Source organism: Hipposideros armiger, unplaced genomic scaffold, assembly GCF_001890085.2.
Source record: "Hipposideros armiger isolate ML-2016 unplaced genomic scaffold, ASM189008v1 scaffold_60, whole genome shotgun sequence".
Taxonomy (NCBI): Eukaryota; Metazoa; Chordata; class Mammalia; order Chiroptera; family Hipposideridae; genus Hipposideros; species Hipposideros armiger.
Window position 1 is genome coordinate 4,721,208 of NW_017731410.1, and position 16,927 is coordinate 4,738,134.

The 16,927-nt window shown below is 39.3% G+C and overlaps 1 protein-coding gene across 1 annotated transcript in view; it reads right to left on the reverse strand.

The window, feature by feature from the left end:
- Positions 1–1,804: 1,804 nt before the first annotated feature.
- ANKRD55 (ankyrin repeat domain 55) overlaps positions 1,805–16,927 on the reverse strand; it is a 24,423-nt gene continuing 9,300 nt past the window's right edge. The window contains exons 3-6 of the mRNA XM_019641432.1: positions 11,428–11,612; positions 5,842–6,009; positions 2,232–2,890; positions 1,805–1,875 (exon numbers count right to left, since the gene is read on the reverse strand). Coding sequence (XP_019496977.1) covers positions 1,805–1,875; positions 2,232–2,890; positions 5,842–6,009; positions 11,428–11,612 — 1,083 coding nt within the window. The remainder of the gene's footprint in view (positions 1,876–2,231; positions 2,891–5,841; positions 6,010–11,427; positions 11,613–16,927) is intronic.

Consider the following 16,927-nt stretch of genomic DNA (forward strand, 5'->3'; position numbering starts at 1 on the left):
TAGACACTTAACCATTTAATGAATGAGTAAATGACTGAGGTCCTTTCCATTAAAAAACCCTGTGATCTTGCATCTAAACATGAGAAGAAAATCAATTTCAAGTCAGTTGCGCAATCATTTCAGCAAATCCACATTCCCTTAAAACTCATTTATAGTCTAGAGATTCTTGGGATGTTTATCTTAATCATGACCCAGTTGCCTAGAATGGGTCCTAGTTATTATCAGTGCTCAAAAATATTGGTTGAAAAAATAAATGCTTTGATACAGGCACAGCTAGCAATATAAGATTCCCTTGGAAAATTTGCTTCTTTTCTGCTGTTTTGACACCTCAGGATTTTTCAAGTTACTTCACTGGAAAAGTGAAGCAAATTCTGAAACCAACTTTATTGAATTTCCCTCTTATTTCAAATAATATCAAAAGTTTTAGATGGCACCTGTGACAGAATCTACTAGTTCTCTATCTAATGTCTAACTTGTCTTCTTTTTTAAAAACAAAAATCCAATTTTGCAGAGACAGCCATGTGCCAGGTTAAAAGACTACAATTTCCAGTCTCCATTGCAGATAGGTGTGACCATATGACTAAAGCTCTGACTAACGAGACATAAGCAGAATTGTGGGACTTAATGAAAGATGTCTTCTTAAAGGGAGCTGATTCAGCTGGGGGCATCCATTTTTCCCCCTCTCTCTACTTCCTCCTGCTCTGTCAGCCATTATGGATTGTGAAAGGATCTGAAGGATGGGAGCCACATGATACGCTATGGAGCACACAGATGGAAGGGCCCTGGGTTTCTGGTGATCATGGAGCCATTGTACACCTGAGAACTACCTAACTCAGGCTTCTTTCATATGAGAACAATAAACTTCTATGTTGTTTAAGCCATTGTTACTTTGGGTTTCTGTTATAAGCAGCTCATCCCAGTAAAAGCTAATCAAGAAAGGATGGCCCAAGAGTGTCTTGGGAACAGAAAAAGAACAAGACTTTAAAAAATTTTTTTTTAAATTTTCAAAATGGTAAGAATTGAGCTAGGACCAGATTAACTCCAGAAAGCAGGCTAGGTCGAGGCTAGGGAGGCCCCTAAGTGTCAAAAGATGGCAGATCAATCTCTTTCCTTCCATATCCTCCACAGAACAAAAGCAAAGACATTACCCATGCCACCAACCAGATGCTTCAGGACTTGGCGGAGGAAGTAAAATCTTGAGTGGAGTTTTCCTCAGTCATCAGGAAAATAGCCCTCATGTGCTTGCCCATATGTATCTTGTGCTTAAATATGTATAAACATGTACGAGGGGAGCCATATTCTACCTCACAGGCTTCAGACGCCATAAGCATGGAAAGCCAGACTCAGGCTGCATATTTAATAGGAAGGAATAATCCTCATTCCCAAAGAAATATGGCCCTCCTCCACTTCTTAAAAAGAAACAAAACACATAGTCTTCTTGGTCTTTCTACTTTTGACAGAAATATGTGTTTAAGAAATATTTCCCTCTTAACCCTTCTATAGAAAAGACAACCACAGAAACACATTGAAAAAGAACAACTGACATTCCATGTAGAGCTACTAGAGAGTGGTGTAGACTGGGTTGAACCAGGGGCAGTAATGCCCAAGTGGTGTCCAAGGGGAGAGTGATTTCTCAAATCCAGCCAATTATTCCCAAGGGAGGATTTGAGTTCAGTCTTGCCAGATTTTTTTTTCAATTTCTCAAGAGAAGCTAGAATTTTAGATTTTTACATAAAATGGCATGGTTTTAAAATATTAGCAATTAATTCTCTTGAAACCAGAACAAGATATAGTGGTAATAAACCTATCGTGGAAGCTGTTTTGCAGCCTCTGCTTTAGAGCAATGGTTCCGTCTCTGGCTTGCATCAGAATTACCTGTGGACCATTTAAAAAGTATAAAAATAAAATTTTTAGTGTGATACATTTTTTGAAAAGGGGGTATATACATATTTAATGTATATAAACACACATGTGTATAAAATATCTGCTGGGAAGATGAGAAGACACATGCTTTTATTTAAGATTGCTTTCAGGGTGAAAAAGCAGAATCTTTTCCTAGCCTGGAAACCTTGAATCCAGTGGATTCAAGAAACAAAGGTGGCCCTGATCACCCATTTTGTGCTGGCCCTGCCCTCTAGACTGCTGTCACTCTAGTTCCTGACCGAGAACTGTATGAGACATTTCTTAATAGAGCCTGCCAGGAATGAGGAAGAAGGAAGCAAGGACATTACCTGATGAAGGATTATGTAGATGAGGAAGATATGGAGGCCCTGAGACTTCCTGGTGACTGGATCTGCTGGTGAGCAACCTGTCTAGCAGCTTATCAGAAGAGGACACAGTCCAAGCTTTGTAGAGCACCTGATTAGAATCACCTCTCCAGGGGTTATCTAGCAATAGCTGGGCGCCAGTTCTGTTATTCAATAAATCTTGCTCACTTCGGCTTTTCTGAGATCGCTGGGCCATATAATGAGTACCAGAGCTCAGGCCAGCATGAGAAGTAGCCCCATGGGAGGCCGTCAGGAAGTTATTGCCCAGAGTGATGGGTGGGAGACTCTGTGTTCTGATTGGTGGAAGCCCCTTAGGGGCCAGAGGCTTCTTTTCTGGCAAGAGATATTTTGAATTCTCTGAGGTCTTCTTTTTAAAGTCAGTCGTTGCCACCTGATCACCAGGCTGTTCTTGGCAGTTGGTATCCATGACGCTGTCAAAGGTGGTGATGATGTCATCAACTTCTGAGGTGTTCTCCCCACTGTGTGCATCTCTGCTGTGATGCTTCTGACAGGCCCTCGGCTCTTCTTTTCTGGTTTTGCAGAAGATTTGATTGAGCATGCTGAAGCGTCCCTCCTTCTGGGGTCTACTGTTCTGGGAAGGAAGGGGTCGAGCAGGCTCTGTTCTATGGAAATATAAAATAACAATAGCATATGAGGATAGGAAGTGCAGACACCGCCACTAACCAAAATACCTCCTTCTGTTCCATCTGCTTGAGCAGAATGCCTCAGATTCTTCAGAGACAACTCTCAAGTCAAAGTGATGTGCAAGAACTTGTAACCCCTTTCGAGAAGTGGTTCCTTGCCACAGTCAGTTTCTCTGCCCAGTTTGAACTGGCTTAGATTCCTCTTGCTCCCTCAGGGGCTATCAAAATATATCCCTACATAATCTGTTTTCACCAAGGGATCAAGGAAGCTGAAAATAGCTTAAAGAATTACTTAAAGCATCTGTTTTCACTTCTCAAGGACAGACAGGCAGTTAAGAGTGTAAGCTTCAAGTCAAACAGATGAAGACCAAAGGTTGATTGAGTTCAAGCTTCAACTAGTAGAGGAAGGCGGGAAGCTGCAGAAGTGGAGGGAGTGTGATTTCAGATGTTCTCTGAAAGGGATCCCAGGAGATCTGGGCAGAGCTCTGACATTATCCACCTCTGCATATTTTATGCCATTTGTGTGTTTTTTGTTTCCCTCTCAGTTTTTACAAAATTTCCTATTGAAAAATACTTAAAAATATTAAAAAAAGTATACCAAAGGAAACCAAGGAAAGACGCTTTTGTCTGGGCTTCAACTGCTGAAGAGGAAGTATGCATGCCAGAGGTTGGGTGTGGCCGGCAAAGAAAAGTGAGCAACACCAAATGTGCAGGCACATTAGACAGGAAAAAAGGTCAGCAGTGTCCGGCAGGCCCTGGTTCCGTGAAGAGTTTCCCGAAGCACACTATTCTGTTTTTGTTCCTTGGAAAACTCTGCGTTAATTCATTTTGAGGCCACAGTTGACTTAATGCTTTCTGTGGTATAAGTTAATGATGAAACCTGACCCACGTGCATACTCTAAAAGCCAGATTGTAACATTATTCTTTGGAGTGAGATATTGTAATCTGTAATTTGAAAAAAACATCACCACTTAGTTTCTCTGCATATAAGCGGTGTCTTTTCTACAGGTCACATGGTGCATAACTAAATCTTAATTCCCATGAATGGATTTTTATCTTTCTTCTTTCATCTTCCAATAGTCTTTTTGAAATATTGAACATGACTTCTGAACTCCTAACATTACCAGAAAGAACTCCAGGGGATTTCTAATGTTTTTTCAAGTTTCCTTAGATAGAATATGCCCCTGTGCTGATTAATGTTACTTCAGCATCTTCTACAATCTATCTCCTTCTCCTGTTACAGGTTGTGATTTAGGCCAGTGAGTATCATAGTATGGTCCACTGAACCCCGGGGGCGGGATTCCTGACAGTCTTTAAGGGATTTCAGAAGGTTAAAACTTTATTCATAATAGTATCAAGATGTTATTTGCCTTTTTCACTGTGCTGTTTTTTGTACCATGGGTGAAATAGAGATAGCGGGTGAAACTGTGGGCACAAATCAAAACAATAGCATCAATGGACTTGCATTACCAAAAATCATCATTTAACTTAATAATATCCCGTAAAAGTAAATATTGATCCTTGAGTATACATTTTGTGACAAAATAGGAAGTACTCATAAGCCATCTACTATATACTAAAGTATGATTGTTGTCTTGCAGTAAAGCAATTGTACAATTGAGTTGCCAGCTGAACTAGACACTTTTTATCATGGAATACCATTTTTATGACTTATAGACTAAAAATGGTTATTGAGGGGGTATATTTGCAGAAATTTTTTCAAAAATAAACAAAGTAATCCTGTCATTTCAAGGTAAACAGTTGACAGTAATTGTTGCCAATGACAAAAGTTTAGCTTTCAAGCAAAAATTAGAATTTTGGAAAACTTGAAAGCACCCTGTAAGCTTGGCAGCTTCCTGATATATGAGGGTTTTTTTTGACAAGATGATATTAACAAATTAATATCAGTGATGATAGTAACAAATGTGATTTTTTTTATATTATGTAATGAAATGTGTCATTTGGAAGATATTCATAACTAAGTGAACCAATGTTTTCCAAAGGACCAAAGCAAGAGGTTATAAAATCATGCATGGTATAAGACTCACTTAAAGTGCAAGATAGACTAATGGATTTAAATGTAACTGAGTAGAGAAAGGTCACTGATATGGAGACAGAGTCCACATTGCAACTAACCTTTAGGAAATGACTGCTTGTCAAGTTTTGGTATAATACCAAAGAAAAAGTATCCACAATTATCTGAAAAGGCTATTGAAATATTCCCTTGTCCAACAACATATTTATATGAGGCCAAATTGTTTCCACACACTTCAATCAAAACAATGTATTGCAACAAATTGAATGCAGAAGCAGAAGTGGGAATGCAGCTGTATTCTATTGAGCTTCTATTCAGATATTAAAGAGGTTTGCAAAACAATGTAAAGCAATGATGCTCTTTTCATCACAATTTTCTTTTTCTGTTTTGAAGAACAGGTTATTTTAACTAAAAATATGGTATTTATGTTAACATGGGTTTATTATTACTTTAAATGAATAGCTAAATAAATATTTTATTAAAAATTTCTCAGTTTTAATTTCTGTTGCTAATAAATACTGATATGTGTAACTCATATAAATAAAAGCTCTTTGGGGTCCTCCATAATTGTTGAGAGTATAAAAGGGTCCTGAGAATAAATAGTTTGAAAACTGCTGATTTAGGCAAAAAAGAAGATTCAGAGAACATGGCGGAAAGGGAAGAGGACAGGGAGTAAAAGGAAAGAAGAGATAAGTCCAGTGAATGTTAGACTGATGTGTTCAGGCTTACTACTATCATTTTGTTTTACAGCGTCAAGAATATATCACTATATTTGAATAATGGCAAACACCATTATTAAGTTATTGCTGGTTTTGCACATTGGCTATTAAGAAAATGTCACCCAATTGTATAAATCTTTGAGAGTTAGAAGAAATGAGCCTCCAGCTGTGCTCACCTGCTCTCTTGGGAGAGGAGTTTGACACAGGCCATGTGGCCACAGTACAGGGCATAGGCCAGGGGCGTACTCTCGTTGATGTCTCGCAGGCTGCTGTCCATGCCCATCTCCAGCAGTGACTGCACACATTCTGCCTTCCCTGCAGCTGCAGCCCAGTGCAGAGGTGTCCTGGGGACCACATGGGAACAACACAAGTGTCTGAGCACATGAATGGTACAAGTTGCTTAGCCCGCAGTAGCTCCCGCTTGAAGTCGGAAGGCGGCAGGAAAAACTTCTTGCTATTTAGAATGGAAATAGTGTGTATTAAATGGGCCTCCAGGATGATGGTGCATGTGTGTTAGGGCCTCTCCTTTAACTCTAAGTATTCCCTGGCCTTCCACCTTCTCTGGCTTTTCTGAGAATTTCTTAGAGTAGGAAGCAGTGGGTCAAAGAGTATGAACAATTTTAAGGCTCTTTATACTTAGTGCCAATCTTCCAAGAAGATTGACTCAACTTATCCTCCTATAAGCTGTGTCTCAACTCCTTCCCTAATATTGAGGGTTACTACCATCTTTGTCAATTTGGTAGGTAAAACGATATTTCACTTGTTTTCTTTTGCATTTCTTTAATTAATAGTGAGGTTCAACTCTTGAAATATATGTTTATTTGCCATTTGAGAATTTCTTTATTGAAATGACTCAATGTCCTTTGCCCATTTTTCTATTAGATTGTTAGTTTTTTTTACTTATATGGGCTTTGTACATTGTATAATAAACGTATTAGTCTTTTATAAGATATGCTTATGCAAACATTTTCTCTAATTTGTTATTTGACTTTTAAGTTTTTAGTGATTTTTCCATAAAAATTTTTTAAATACTCACATTTAATTACCTCTTTATTTTTTGTTTCTTTCATGATTTTATGCTCAGAAACTCCTTAAACAGCCAGAAAGTAAATAAATACTCATCAGTATTTAAACATTTATTAAATTGTAAAACCAGTCTTTTCTTAATAAAATGAAAAAAAACCCAGAGACTTGGAGAAAATATTTGAAAATCGCATATCCAACAAAGGGCTTATATTCAGAATATATAAAATCTTTTAAAACTGAGTAAAAAAAAATACACAAGCCAATTTTAAAAATTAGCAAAAAGTTAGAACAGATACATCATCAAAGAAGATGTATGATGGTAAATATGCACATGAGAAGGAGCTCAATAACATTTGTCATTAGGAAAATGCAAATTAAAACTACAATGAGATACCACTACTTAACTATTAAAATGGCTAAAATTTAAAAAAGTAAAGCAAAAAACCCGGACAATACCAAGTGCTGGTGAAGATATGGAGCGACTAAAACTTTGATACATTGCTGGTGGGAATGCAAAATGGTAACAGCCACTCTAGAAAATAGTTTGTCAGTTCCTTCTATAGTTAAACACATACTTAACCATATGAGCAAGCAATCTCACTTCTAGGTATTTAGCTAGAGAAATGAAAACTTATGTTCACACGAAAACCTGTATGTGAATGTTTACAGCAGCATTATTCATAATCGCCCTGAACTGGAAACAACCTAACGCCCTTCAACAGGTGAACGGATAAACAAACTGTGGTTCATCTACAATGGGAAGGTACTTAGCAATAAAAAAAGAACCGCCTACTGCTATGTAGAAAACATAGATGAGTCTGAAATGCATTCTGCTAAGTGAAATAAGTCAATCACAAAAGATTACACCTTGCATATTTCTGATTACATGGCCTTCTGGAAAAGGCAAAACCACAGAGAAGAGAACTAATCAGTTGTCAGAGCTTAGAGATGAGAGGGGGCTTGACTACAAAAGGACAGCCAGAGTTGAAGTTGGAATTGATCGAATTGTTCTGAATCTTGTTTGTGGAGGTTACAAGCATCTATGAATGTGTTAAAACTCATATAACTGTCCACCAAAAAAAGTAAATTTTACCAAATGTAAATGTTAAAAAGTAAATATTTTCTTTTAGACTTATTTGGATTTTAAAAACTATGTGCAGTCAATATGTGCATTTTGGTGAGGTGGGGAGCCAATCTGGCTGTTTTTTCAATTATATAGCTAACTTTCTCGATACCATTTATTAATGTAGTTGGATCATATTTTGAGAGCCTGACCTATATACATATTTTTTCTACCCTTCCTTTTCCCCCCATTTAAGAAGATTGACTTTGTGCTCAACCTCAGGGGATGTAGCAGGATAGATAAGATAAATAGTGTCTTTCTGTTTCCAAAGCCAAGGCCCAGAAGTGAGAGTAGATTTGGAGCAAAGTAGTTCCCCAACAGTAGAAAGAACTCTCCCTCAGCTGTCCAGGCAGATGTAACAAGACAGTGACAAGAGCATAAAGGACTGCTGGATCCAAGAGCAAAGAGGACAGAACATTGCTTCCTTGGCAGAGCTATTGAAAAGTAGGTGGGGGAATGTCTGTGTGGTGTGTTGAGGCAATGCAACCATAGGAGGTTAAGGAGGGGCACAGGGCAAGATAAATGGGGTTTCCCTTGAAGAAAATGGCTATAGTTCCTGCCAGTCATTCTGGGAAAGGACCAATCTTAGAGAAGGAAAGGAGGGCATGGAAGACCTCTTCTTAGCCTTGTGCTGGGGCTGAACCCTGGGGAAAGACACTCCTGGGAGAGCCAAGTGGTCTCTCAGACATGAGGCAACTTGGGGGCTGGGCAGGGTCGGACTCAGCTGGGGCTATCTGTGAAAGAGCTTGGGCCTTAGTATTATAACATTTGAAGAGTAGCCATATCCACAGTGTGTCCCTATGTGCAGACTGTGTCCTTGGTAAATCAAACATCCTCCTCCTCCTCCTCATGTTATGTTATGGGCAGCAATATGAAAACATTTAAAAAGATGGCATATATATATATATGTGTGTGTGTATATATATATATATATATATGTTTCAATATAGTGATCAATCATGCTGCTTATTTGAATATGTGGCAGATGTGATTTATTCCATTCTATATGAGAGAGGTCTCCAGACAATATTTATTATGAAACTAGATAAGACACTAGCCAGATTATGCCCTCCTGTTTAGATTATATATTGCCAATAAATTCAGTAGATGGAGGGGTGGACATCAATGTAGTCAGGTTTGCCAACATGTGACAGTTTACTTTGGAGCACTGTGAAATACTCCTTCGTGATAATTGCTAACAGTGACTGTTTTAATTTTTCTGACCATCAACATGGAAGAAGAGGTCTAGAAGAACAGGGGGAAAACTTAAATTGATTTGCAGAGAAACAAGGTTATATAGATAACTTCTAACTAATACACATAGAGTCTTTTTGGGCAAGCTGTAATATCCAATTTTAGGTTATCTAATCTACAGTTACTTTCTTACCTCTGAGCTTCTGGATAGTCCAGTAAACATAGACTAGTCTAAGCTATCACAGTGAGGAGTGGAGGGTCAGGGTGCATGATTCAGAAGAAATTCATCAGAGATGAGCAGTGGGCTGATCAGGTAGCTTCTGATTGGTAGGAGGTGATGGGTACAAGAATGCTGTATTGGTTAAAATATCAGTAGCCAAGGAATGATTTATAGAACATGTAAATATTCCCTGGAGAATCCCAGAAATATGTAGGGAGGAGAGGTTGATAAAAGACTGTCCTTCCTGAAGATAAATGAGTTGGGTAATATTCATATATAGTCATGGGATTTGGAGTATAGTGTGGGAATGGACTCAGTGGAATTGTAATAGATATGCATAATATCGGGGATGAGGGGGCAGTGGATGGGGGAGGGGGGTTGTCACTTTGGGAGGGGTGAAAAATATAACTATTGCATTATTTTGTACACCTGAAACTACTACTACTACTACTACTACTACTACTACTACTACTACTACTACTACTACTAAAATCAGTTGGGTATTAAAGGAAAGTGTGATCTCAGAGACTGATAAAATTTGGGACATTTAAGCTACATAAACTACTTCTGGGTTACGTGTTCTGTGCCATCAATCTTACGCTAGTACCACTGTGTTTTAATATCATAAATTTATGATGTATTTCAAAATCCAGGAGGGCTAGTTCCCTCATATTTTCCCTTATCCTTTTTTTTTTTTTAAATCACTGCCTTATTTTTCTTCCCTTTCCACAAAAACTTTCTCTCTACTAGTAAAGAGAAGAAGGAAAGGGAAATCACAATTACTGCAAATGCTTAAAGCACTAAAACCTAAAAATATTTCTGAAAAATTCGACTACTGACACAAGCTTACAGTTTCAATGTGAAAGCACAATTGCACGATGCAGATAATGTGAAACAAAATAGAGGATAAGATATGATCAGTGCATAAAACATGTGAGCTGAGCTTTGCAGCAGGAACTAGACTCTTCTTGAGATTTTACTTCACTTTGAACTCTCATAGCACCCTATCTTTTGCTCTTTTTTTCCTCCCCTTGGTTTTACTTCCTTCCCTGAGGCCTGGGGAACTGTGTTTTCTTTGCTAAGTGTGTGATAATACTAAACAGGACATATTCTATTCAGAGCTAGTTTTAGAAGTATTTTAAAGCAGGCAAACTTTCCTCCACCCCTCCTTTCTTAAATGTGTTCCTTTCTCCTCTTTTTGGATCATTCACTTTCCCCGCCATGTAACTGAAGTCCTTGTACTTTCTTACCTGCTCATGCTCAACATCTGCTTTTAGGAAACGGTCTGCTTTTAATGATTTATACTTTCATGTCAATCATCTCCAGCTTCTGAGATTTATGTGGAACACAAGAATTTTTTTCCCTGTGTTACAAGGATTTCAGGTATCAGGAAGTAGGGGATGCTTCTTGTGGTATCTAAAATCAGGATTAGCAAGTGGCTAATGTAGCACTTCAATAAAAGAGGGCAAAAATACCATACATAACATGTAAATCTTATACTTATTTTCAATAGTCTTGTTTGTTATCACATTATTCCATTTCCATTGACTCAATGTCTAACCAAAACAAAGGTTAGATAAGCATTATAATTGAAAAGCCCTAATAGCTGATTATGGATGAAGGGCATGATATGGTGAAAAGCCCTATGTTTGGAAGGTAAGGGTACAAGCTTTCATTTAGTTGCTAATTACCTCTGAGTTAAGTCTCTTCACTTTCTGGACCTAGCTTCCTTTTCTATGCCAATACCTCTTTAACGATTGGAAAAAAAATCTTAATAAGGTCACATCTAGTTCTGAATACAAAGCCTCTATTATGCTGTTGTCTGGTTAACAAAACTTGTTGACTTTATGACATAATCCAGGAATGAAGAAAAAAATAAGATTTGCTGTTAAGAACAAAAAGTGCCTATAGCAGGAAGCTCACGTACAGAAAGCCTTCTGAGAACACTGAGAATATTTAGCAAAAAGTGGAAACTCTGACAATACTGTACAGTCACAGTGTTTCTCTTCCTAACAATGATTTTTCCTGCCCTGACAAAAATAGAGCAGTTTTTATTGTCACAAGCATATGTGTAAATATTACTGGCAATAAAGATATAGTCATATAGAATAACTCCTTAAAACATGTTCTTTATGTTAAGATTAACATTTGGAGAAGATGAGTGGTAGCTCGCAACACTTTTTGACTTGCCATGGATACCTGTCATCCACATCCAGGGCCTGCAGGTTACACTCAGGGACTCTTGCCAATTCGGTAATAATGTCACTGAAACCTGCTGCTGCGGCGATGTGCACACATGTCTTTCCACTCTCATCATCATAGTTGATTATAGACGGACCCTGGTGATGGCTCAGAATGATGGAACACAGAATTCTATTTCCACTCTGGAAAACAGAGTCAAAGAAGCCTCATTATGTACAATCCAGTGTGCTCTTCCCTGTCTGTGCATGTAAAGATAAAAATACAAAGTAAAAAGAAAAAACTCCATAGGAAAAAAGAAAGAAAATACATTCTATCAAATCATATCAAATTTCCTCGCCTCAAGTCACTGCAGAGATTTTTGTCTCCCATAGGGGCTAAATTGTCTTCCATAATTAGTGAACCAAGGAGGACTTCAATTAAATACAGGTATAATTGACAGACGTCAGAGCTTGCTAGGTAGTTGGGCCACCTCGACAATAACTTGCTCATTAAACCTATTTGTTTTGTTTCTTCACTTGCCTCTAGAGGTTGACTGCTAAGAAACTGGCAGTTGATTGTAATGTGAACAAAGTGACTATGATGAGTACTGACTGGTGGCATAATGATGACCAAAATGACCCAGTAGTGGTCACATTGCTATAAACTGCATGAAATTTAATCACCCAAAATCCTTTGTGAAAGGAAGTGGACCATAATCATGTAGCTGATCCATAAAGAAATAAATAAGTGTGAGAAGGAGAGAGCTTCAGGTAGCATCTAAACTGGGTCCATTTTCTGTGTAGGTCTATAATAAGCTTTTTATCTTGTATCAAAGGGAGGCTATTCTATACTCTTTAGTAACCTGTCCTAGCTTTAAAAGTCACCAGTTTTTCCTTGAGAGTGCCCTACATCTCTTCAGCCTGAATAAGTAAATGCTATGCATATTGTTGGAGTTAAGTATCTTTCATTGGGCTGAAAAATAAAAAGAAATACTGTATAAGCATTTGTAATTTAAAATGTTAATAAATCTTCAGTGGCCAACAAAAGAAATTGTACTTTTATATTACACAATGGAAAATCTTATCTTTCAGATTTCTCCTGATATCTGTGCAAAGATTATAAACAATCCACATAATTCATTAGCATTTTGATTTTTCTCAATGAATCCATAGAGAGACCCTATAACTCCTTGCACAAGGTCTTATGGGTAGAATGGAGGTCCCCAGGAGGCATGACAAGCAGGTCAAGGAAATGGGAGGGACCCTGTCGTTCTGGGAGCCCCAAGGGCCAGGCTCAGTGCTAGAAGACAGAGCTGAATTTTGTAAACGATGCAACTCTGTATGCTCCAAATGCTGTTCAAAAGCTACCTCATAGTAAATTTTCCCATATAAAAGTTCTTCTTGGTATTCTTCCCACTGTGTTACTGTTTATTTGACCTCAGGGTTGTGTTTTAGACCCTCTGAGTCAGTTTTCACAATTCTGTGGAAACAGCACCCGTTTGTTTTTGCTTTTCCTCTTCCTCTCCCCCCGCCTCCCACCTCATTTGCACCTATGGCTCTCCGGATATCCTGTTACTCAGCCTGCCGCTGACTTCACAGTGAACCATTACATACTGAGCCCTGCGTGTGCTTCCACTGTATTAGGAGTCAGCAGCTGACACCAGGTCTGAAACGTCTCGCAGGACCAAGGGTCAGGGGGCACTGAAAGCTCTTAACTTTGAGCCCTAGGAAGAGTGCTGAATGGCTGTTAAATGCTACAAAAGGGCCCACTAAATAATTTGTGGGGTCCAGGGCGCAATGAAAATGTGCAGTCCTCTGTTCACACAGCAGAGAAAAAATTATTCCTTTCTTCCATGGTGTCTCTCTAACCTGTTGGTGATTTTTATTTGCTATTCTTGACCAGTCATGGTGATTTTTATTTTCTATTGAGTATTGTGCTCCCTTGGGTTGGGGATTCTTACCACAAGTGTGAACCCTCAGAGGTACCTGGAGCCCCATCTTGTGACTCTGCATGTGCTTGATCCTCACCCTTCCTGAGACGGTGCCAAGGAGGCAGGGAGATAAGACTGTGTGAGCCGAGGCTCCATTGTCCAATCAGACTTCACTTACAAAACACAAATCCAAAGATATAACTTTTAAGGCTTTCCAGATGGCGACCACAGAGCATTATACCCCAACCACAGGGCTCCCTTCCTAGCATGGGACCCTCTATGACTACTGGTCACACGCCCAGAAAGCTGTCCCTGCCCACAACATTTTTCCTTCTCTCCCTTCTCACCTTCCCTCTTACATTCTCTTTCTTCTTCTATCCTTCTTTTATCTAACAATGACTTTTAAATAATTTGGATCTGTTGGTTAAGTTCTATGGCATGCCTATCATCAGTGGTCGGCTATGCTGAGCACATCTTAGCTTTCATGCCTACTTCATCCATTTTTCTAAGATTCTTTTACCTGATATTATTTAAAGGTATTTTGAAGGGGTCTCAAATACATTTAAAACAATCAAGAGACCCCCCCACCCCCACCCCCTTTTAAAAAATGCTAGCCATTCGAGAAGGAACACAGAAGCAAAAAGAGCATCATCTTAATGAATTGATTTTGTTTACTATTTCGTGGAAGAGCAAAGGAATTCAGATTACAAAGGTGGTTCAAAGGGCAAAATGCCCTGTAATGGTTCTCCCTCTGTGTGGAAGAGGCAGCATCAAGCACAGATGGAAAAAATAAAACCCTACTCCTCATACTCGCTCTTCCTGCTTTCTTACCTGACCCCCAGAGAAGCCATTTTGGAAGTAGTGAACTGAATTAAGGGCTGCAGCCCAGGGTCCCTGAGTCTGCCTCTTCCTGGATCCTGACCAGCTAGCCAGTCCCAGTCTGCTCCCTTGGGAGCTGGAATATTGCACAGCTTCTCTGGATAAGTGAAGACATTCCCATACTTTTACCCTTTTCCTCCAAATTGCCTTTTCTCCTGAACTTTCCAGAAAATTCCTTTGCCTCTATACTTGGTCCTTAGTTATAACATTATCATTGTATTTTCTTTGCCTTTATAAAAAGATTCTCCCAGGAATTTTCCTTTATAAAAAGATTCTCCCAGCTACTTTTAATGAGTAAATATTCTGTGCCCAGCACTGTTCCAAGCATTTCCATGTACTAACTCATTTAATTCTGACAACAACCTCACAAGGTAGGAACTCTTATCATCCCCATATTGTAGAGGAGAAAATGGAGGCACAGAGGAATTAAGTCACTTGCCCAAGGTCACAGCCAAGAAGTGGCAGAGACACAATTAACAGTGTGTCTGCAGAGCCCTTCACTATACACCATTCTGTCTCCAATAAAAGGAATAGTCTATTTATTTGAATCTTCATGTTTATACTGGGGGAATGAAAGTGAAAACTGCTGTTTAGACTGGCTACATCAGTAGCAATGATGTGTGCCTCACCCGCTGAGACACTTTTTAGAGCTAAATATTAGGTGCTTTAAAAGCTTCTCCTAGGGGGTTTGCCCTGGTGCATCCTCACAAGACTTTGAGAGAGCCCTGGAGAGCACTAGTTTGTGAGCTGAGGCCCTGTCTCAGTGGTCTCCTGGTAATAGCATTCCCTTCTTGGCAAGCTGGGCTGAGTGTCAGCCAAAGGTAGGCTCTAGGCCTGGGAGGCCTAAAGACGGCCCCAGAGAAAAGAAGCACCAGGGGAGAAGAAATGAGATGGTGCCCAGAAGTGCCCGTAGGGAGAAGAATGAGTTTCCATTTGGTAGGCATGTCATTCAATAGGGGAAGTGACAGTATTGTATAGATCTTATTCTTCTGGAGCTCTAGAATTCTGCACTGGGTGACTAGATAAGGATTGTGGCTTTATTTATTTGTTTGTTGTTGTATTTGTTTTGTTTTAGTCCATAGGCAATCCATAAAGTTGTCTTCATGTACTCTAAAAGCTGCTGGGAACTACTGAGTCCTAGTCATTTTCTCTTTACACCTCATGAGGGAGGGGAAGTTATAAGGAGCCTTGTCACAAAGGAAGTTGAGTTAATGTATAATAACTTTGTTACAGGCAGGCTTATAACAAACAAATATCCTGATTGTGGACATTTTTATTCTAGGTGACCTTCCAAGGAGTCTCAGTGGGCAATTTAAAACTAGTGGTTATTTGTTAATGTATCTGGGGAATTAGTTCTATGGTGGCTTCTTCTTGGCGTGAACTCCAATCTCCTTCCTTCTCTTGGAAGTAGGGGCCTGTTTGCATCACTTGTCCCAGGATGGTGACTATATAAAACAGAGTCTAGGGTTTTAGGTTTTGTGATGTGAGAAGCATGCTGGCCCATCAGTTCATCTGGCGCCAGATATATTAAATGGGGATGGAGCTGGAGGGGAAGGTCTACTAGTCTACTCAGCATGAACATCTGAGAGTTGAGCATCTGGGGCTAACCAGAAGAGAAAGTGCCCAGTATTCTGGCTTAGAGTCTAGACCATCTTCATGGCTGCCCCTCTGGATGCAAACTTTCTGCTTGGCCTGACTCCAGAGGCCACTATACTCCCAAACCTGGAGCTGACTCCCCTGGAGAACAAGTGGAACATAGAAATGGGGCGAAGGAGGCATGAGGTATGGTGACCTTCAGCTGCTGAACTACTTCATTTCACAGGTGTTCTAATGCTTATTATGGAAAAACAAATCTTTTTGCTGTATTAGTACCTATGATTGGGAATGTTTCTGCTGAGATGGAGCCTAGCAAAAAGTAACTTTCAATAAATATTTGTTGAACAATAAATAAATAAATGAGCCAAACAAGTCTTAGGAACTATGGTCAAAGTCAATCCGAATTGAATTTTATTCATCCTTTTTAGCTTCTCTTCTCTTTTCCTCATTACCTCCCTCCATTTATTATCTTTTCACTTCTTTCTTTACCTGTATTTACTTCTAGGCGAGTCCCTGTTTTTCTTCCTTCTCCTCCACCCCCTTCATCTCTATGACTGTGCATTGAGGAGCTGACACACGCACGCCACTTAAACTTAGGTTACCCTTCACGAGTCCAGTTTCCTAAACAGGTCAGTCTTTGCTCCAAGGGTAATGGATTTCGTAAACTTGACCTTTTCTTTGTTTACTTTGGGCTTATGTGGCTTTGTAGTCTTCCTTTTATCAAGCACTGGGAATCATGTGGCCTGGGTGCTTGCGTGAGTGCTGGGTGCCTGCATGGGTGCTGCGTGTACTTGGGCAAATGACAGCCTCCCTGTGTACTAGTTTCTCCACCTGTGAATTGAGGGGTTGGACTAAATGATTCAACGTGGTCTCTTCCAGCTCTAAGGTTTTGTTTTTTTTTTTACCTTTTGAACTAGATCTATGGTATATGACAATTTTAAGTATCTTTTGGCATTCTGAATACATTTAGGGTTAAAGTTTATTTATAAGATATTTGACATCACAGTTCAAATAGTTGACCACAGATCATGATGGCCTTAGGATGAAGGACGATTCCTGCTGAGCCAAAACAGTCTCAGGCATCAGGCGCTCAAATGTTATATTCAAGATCTC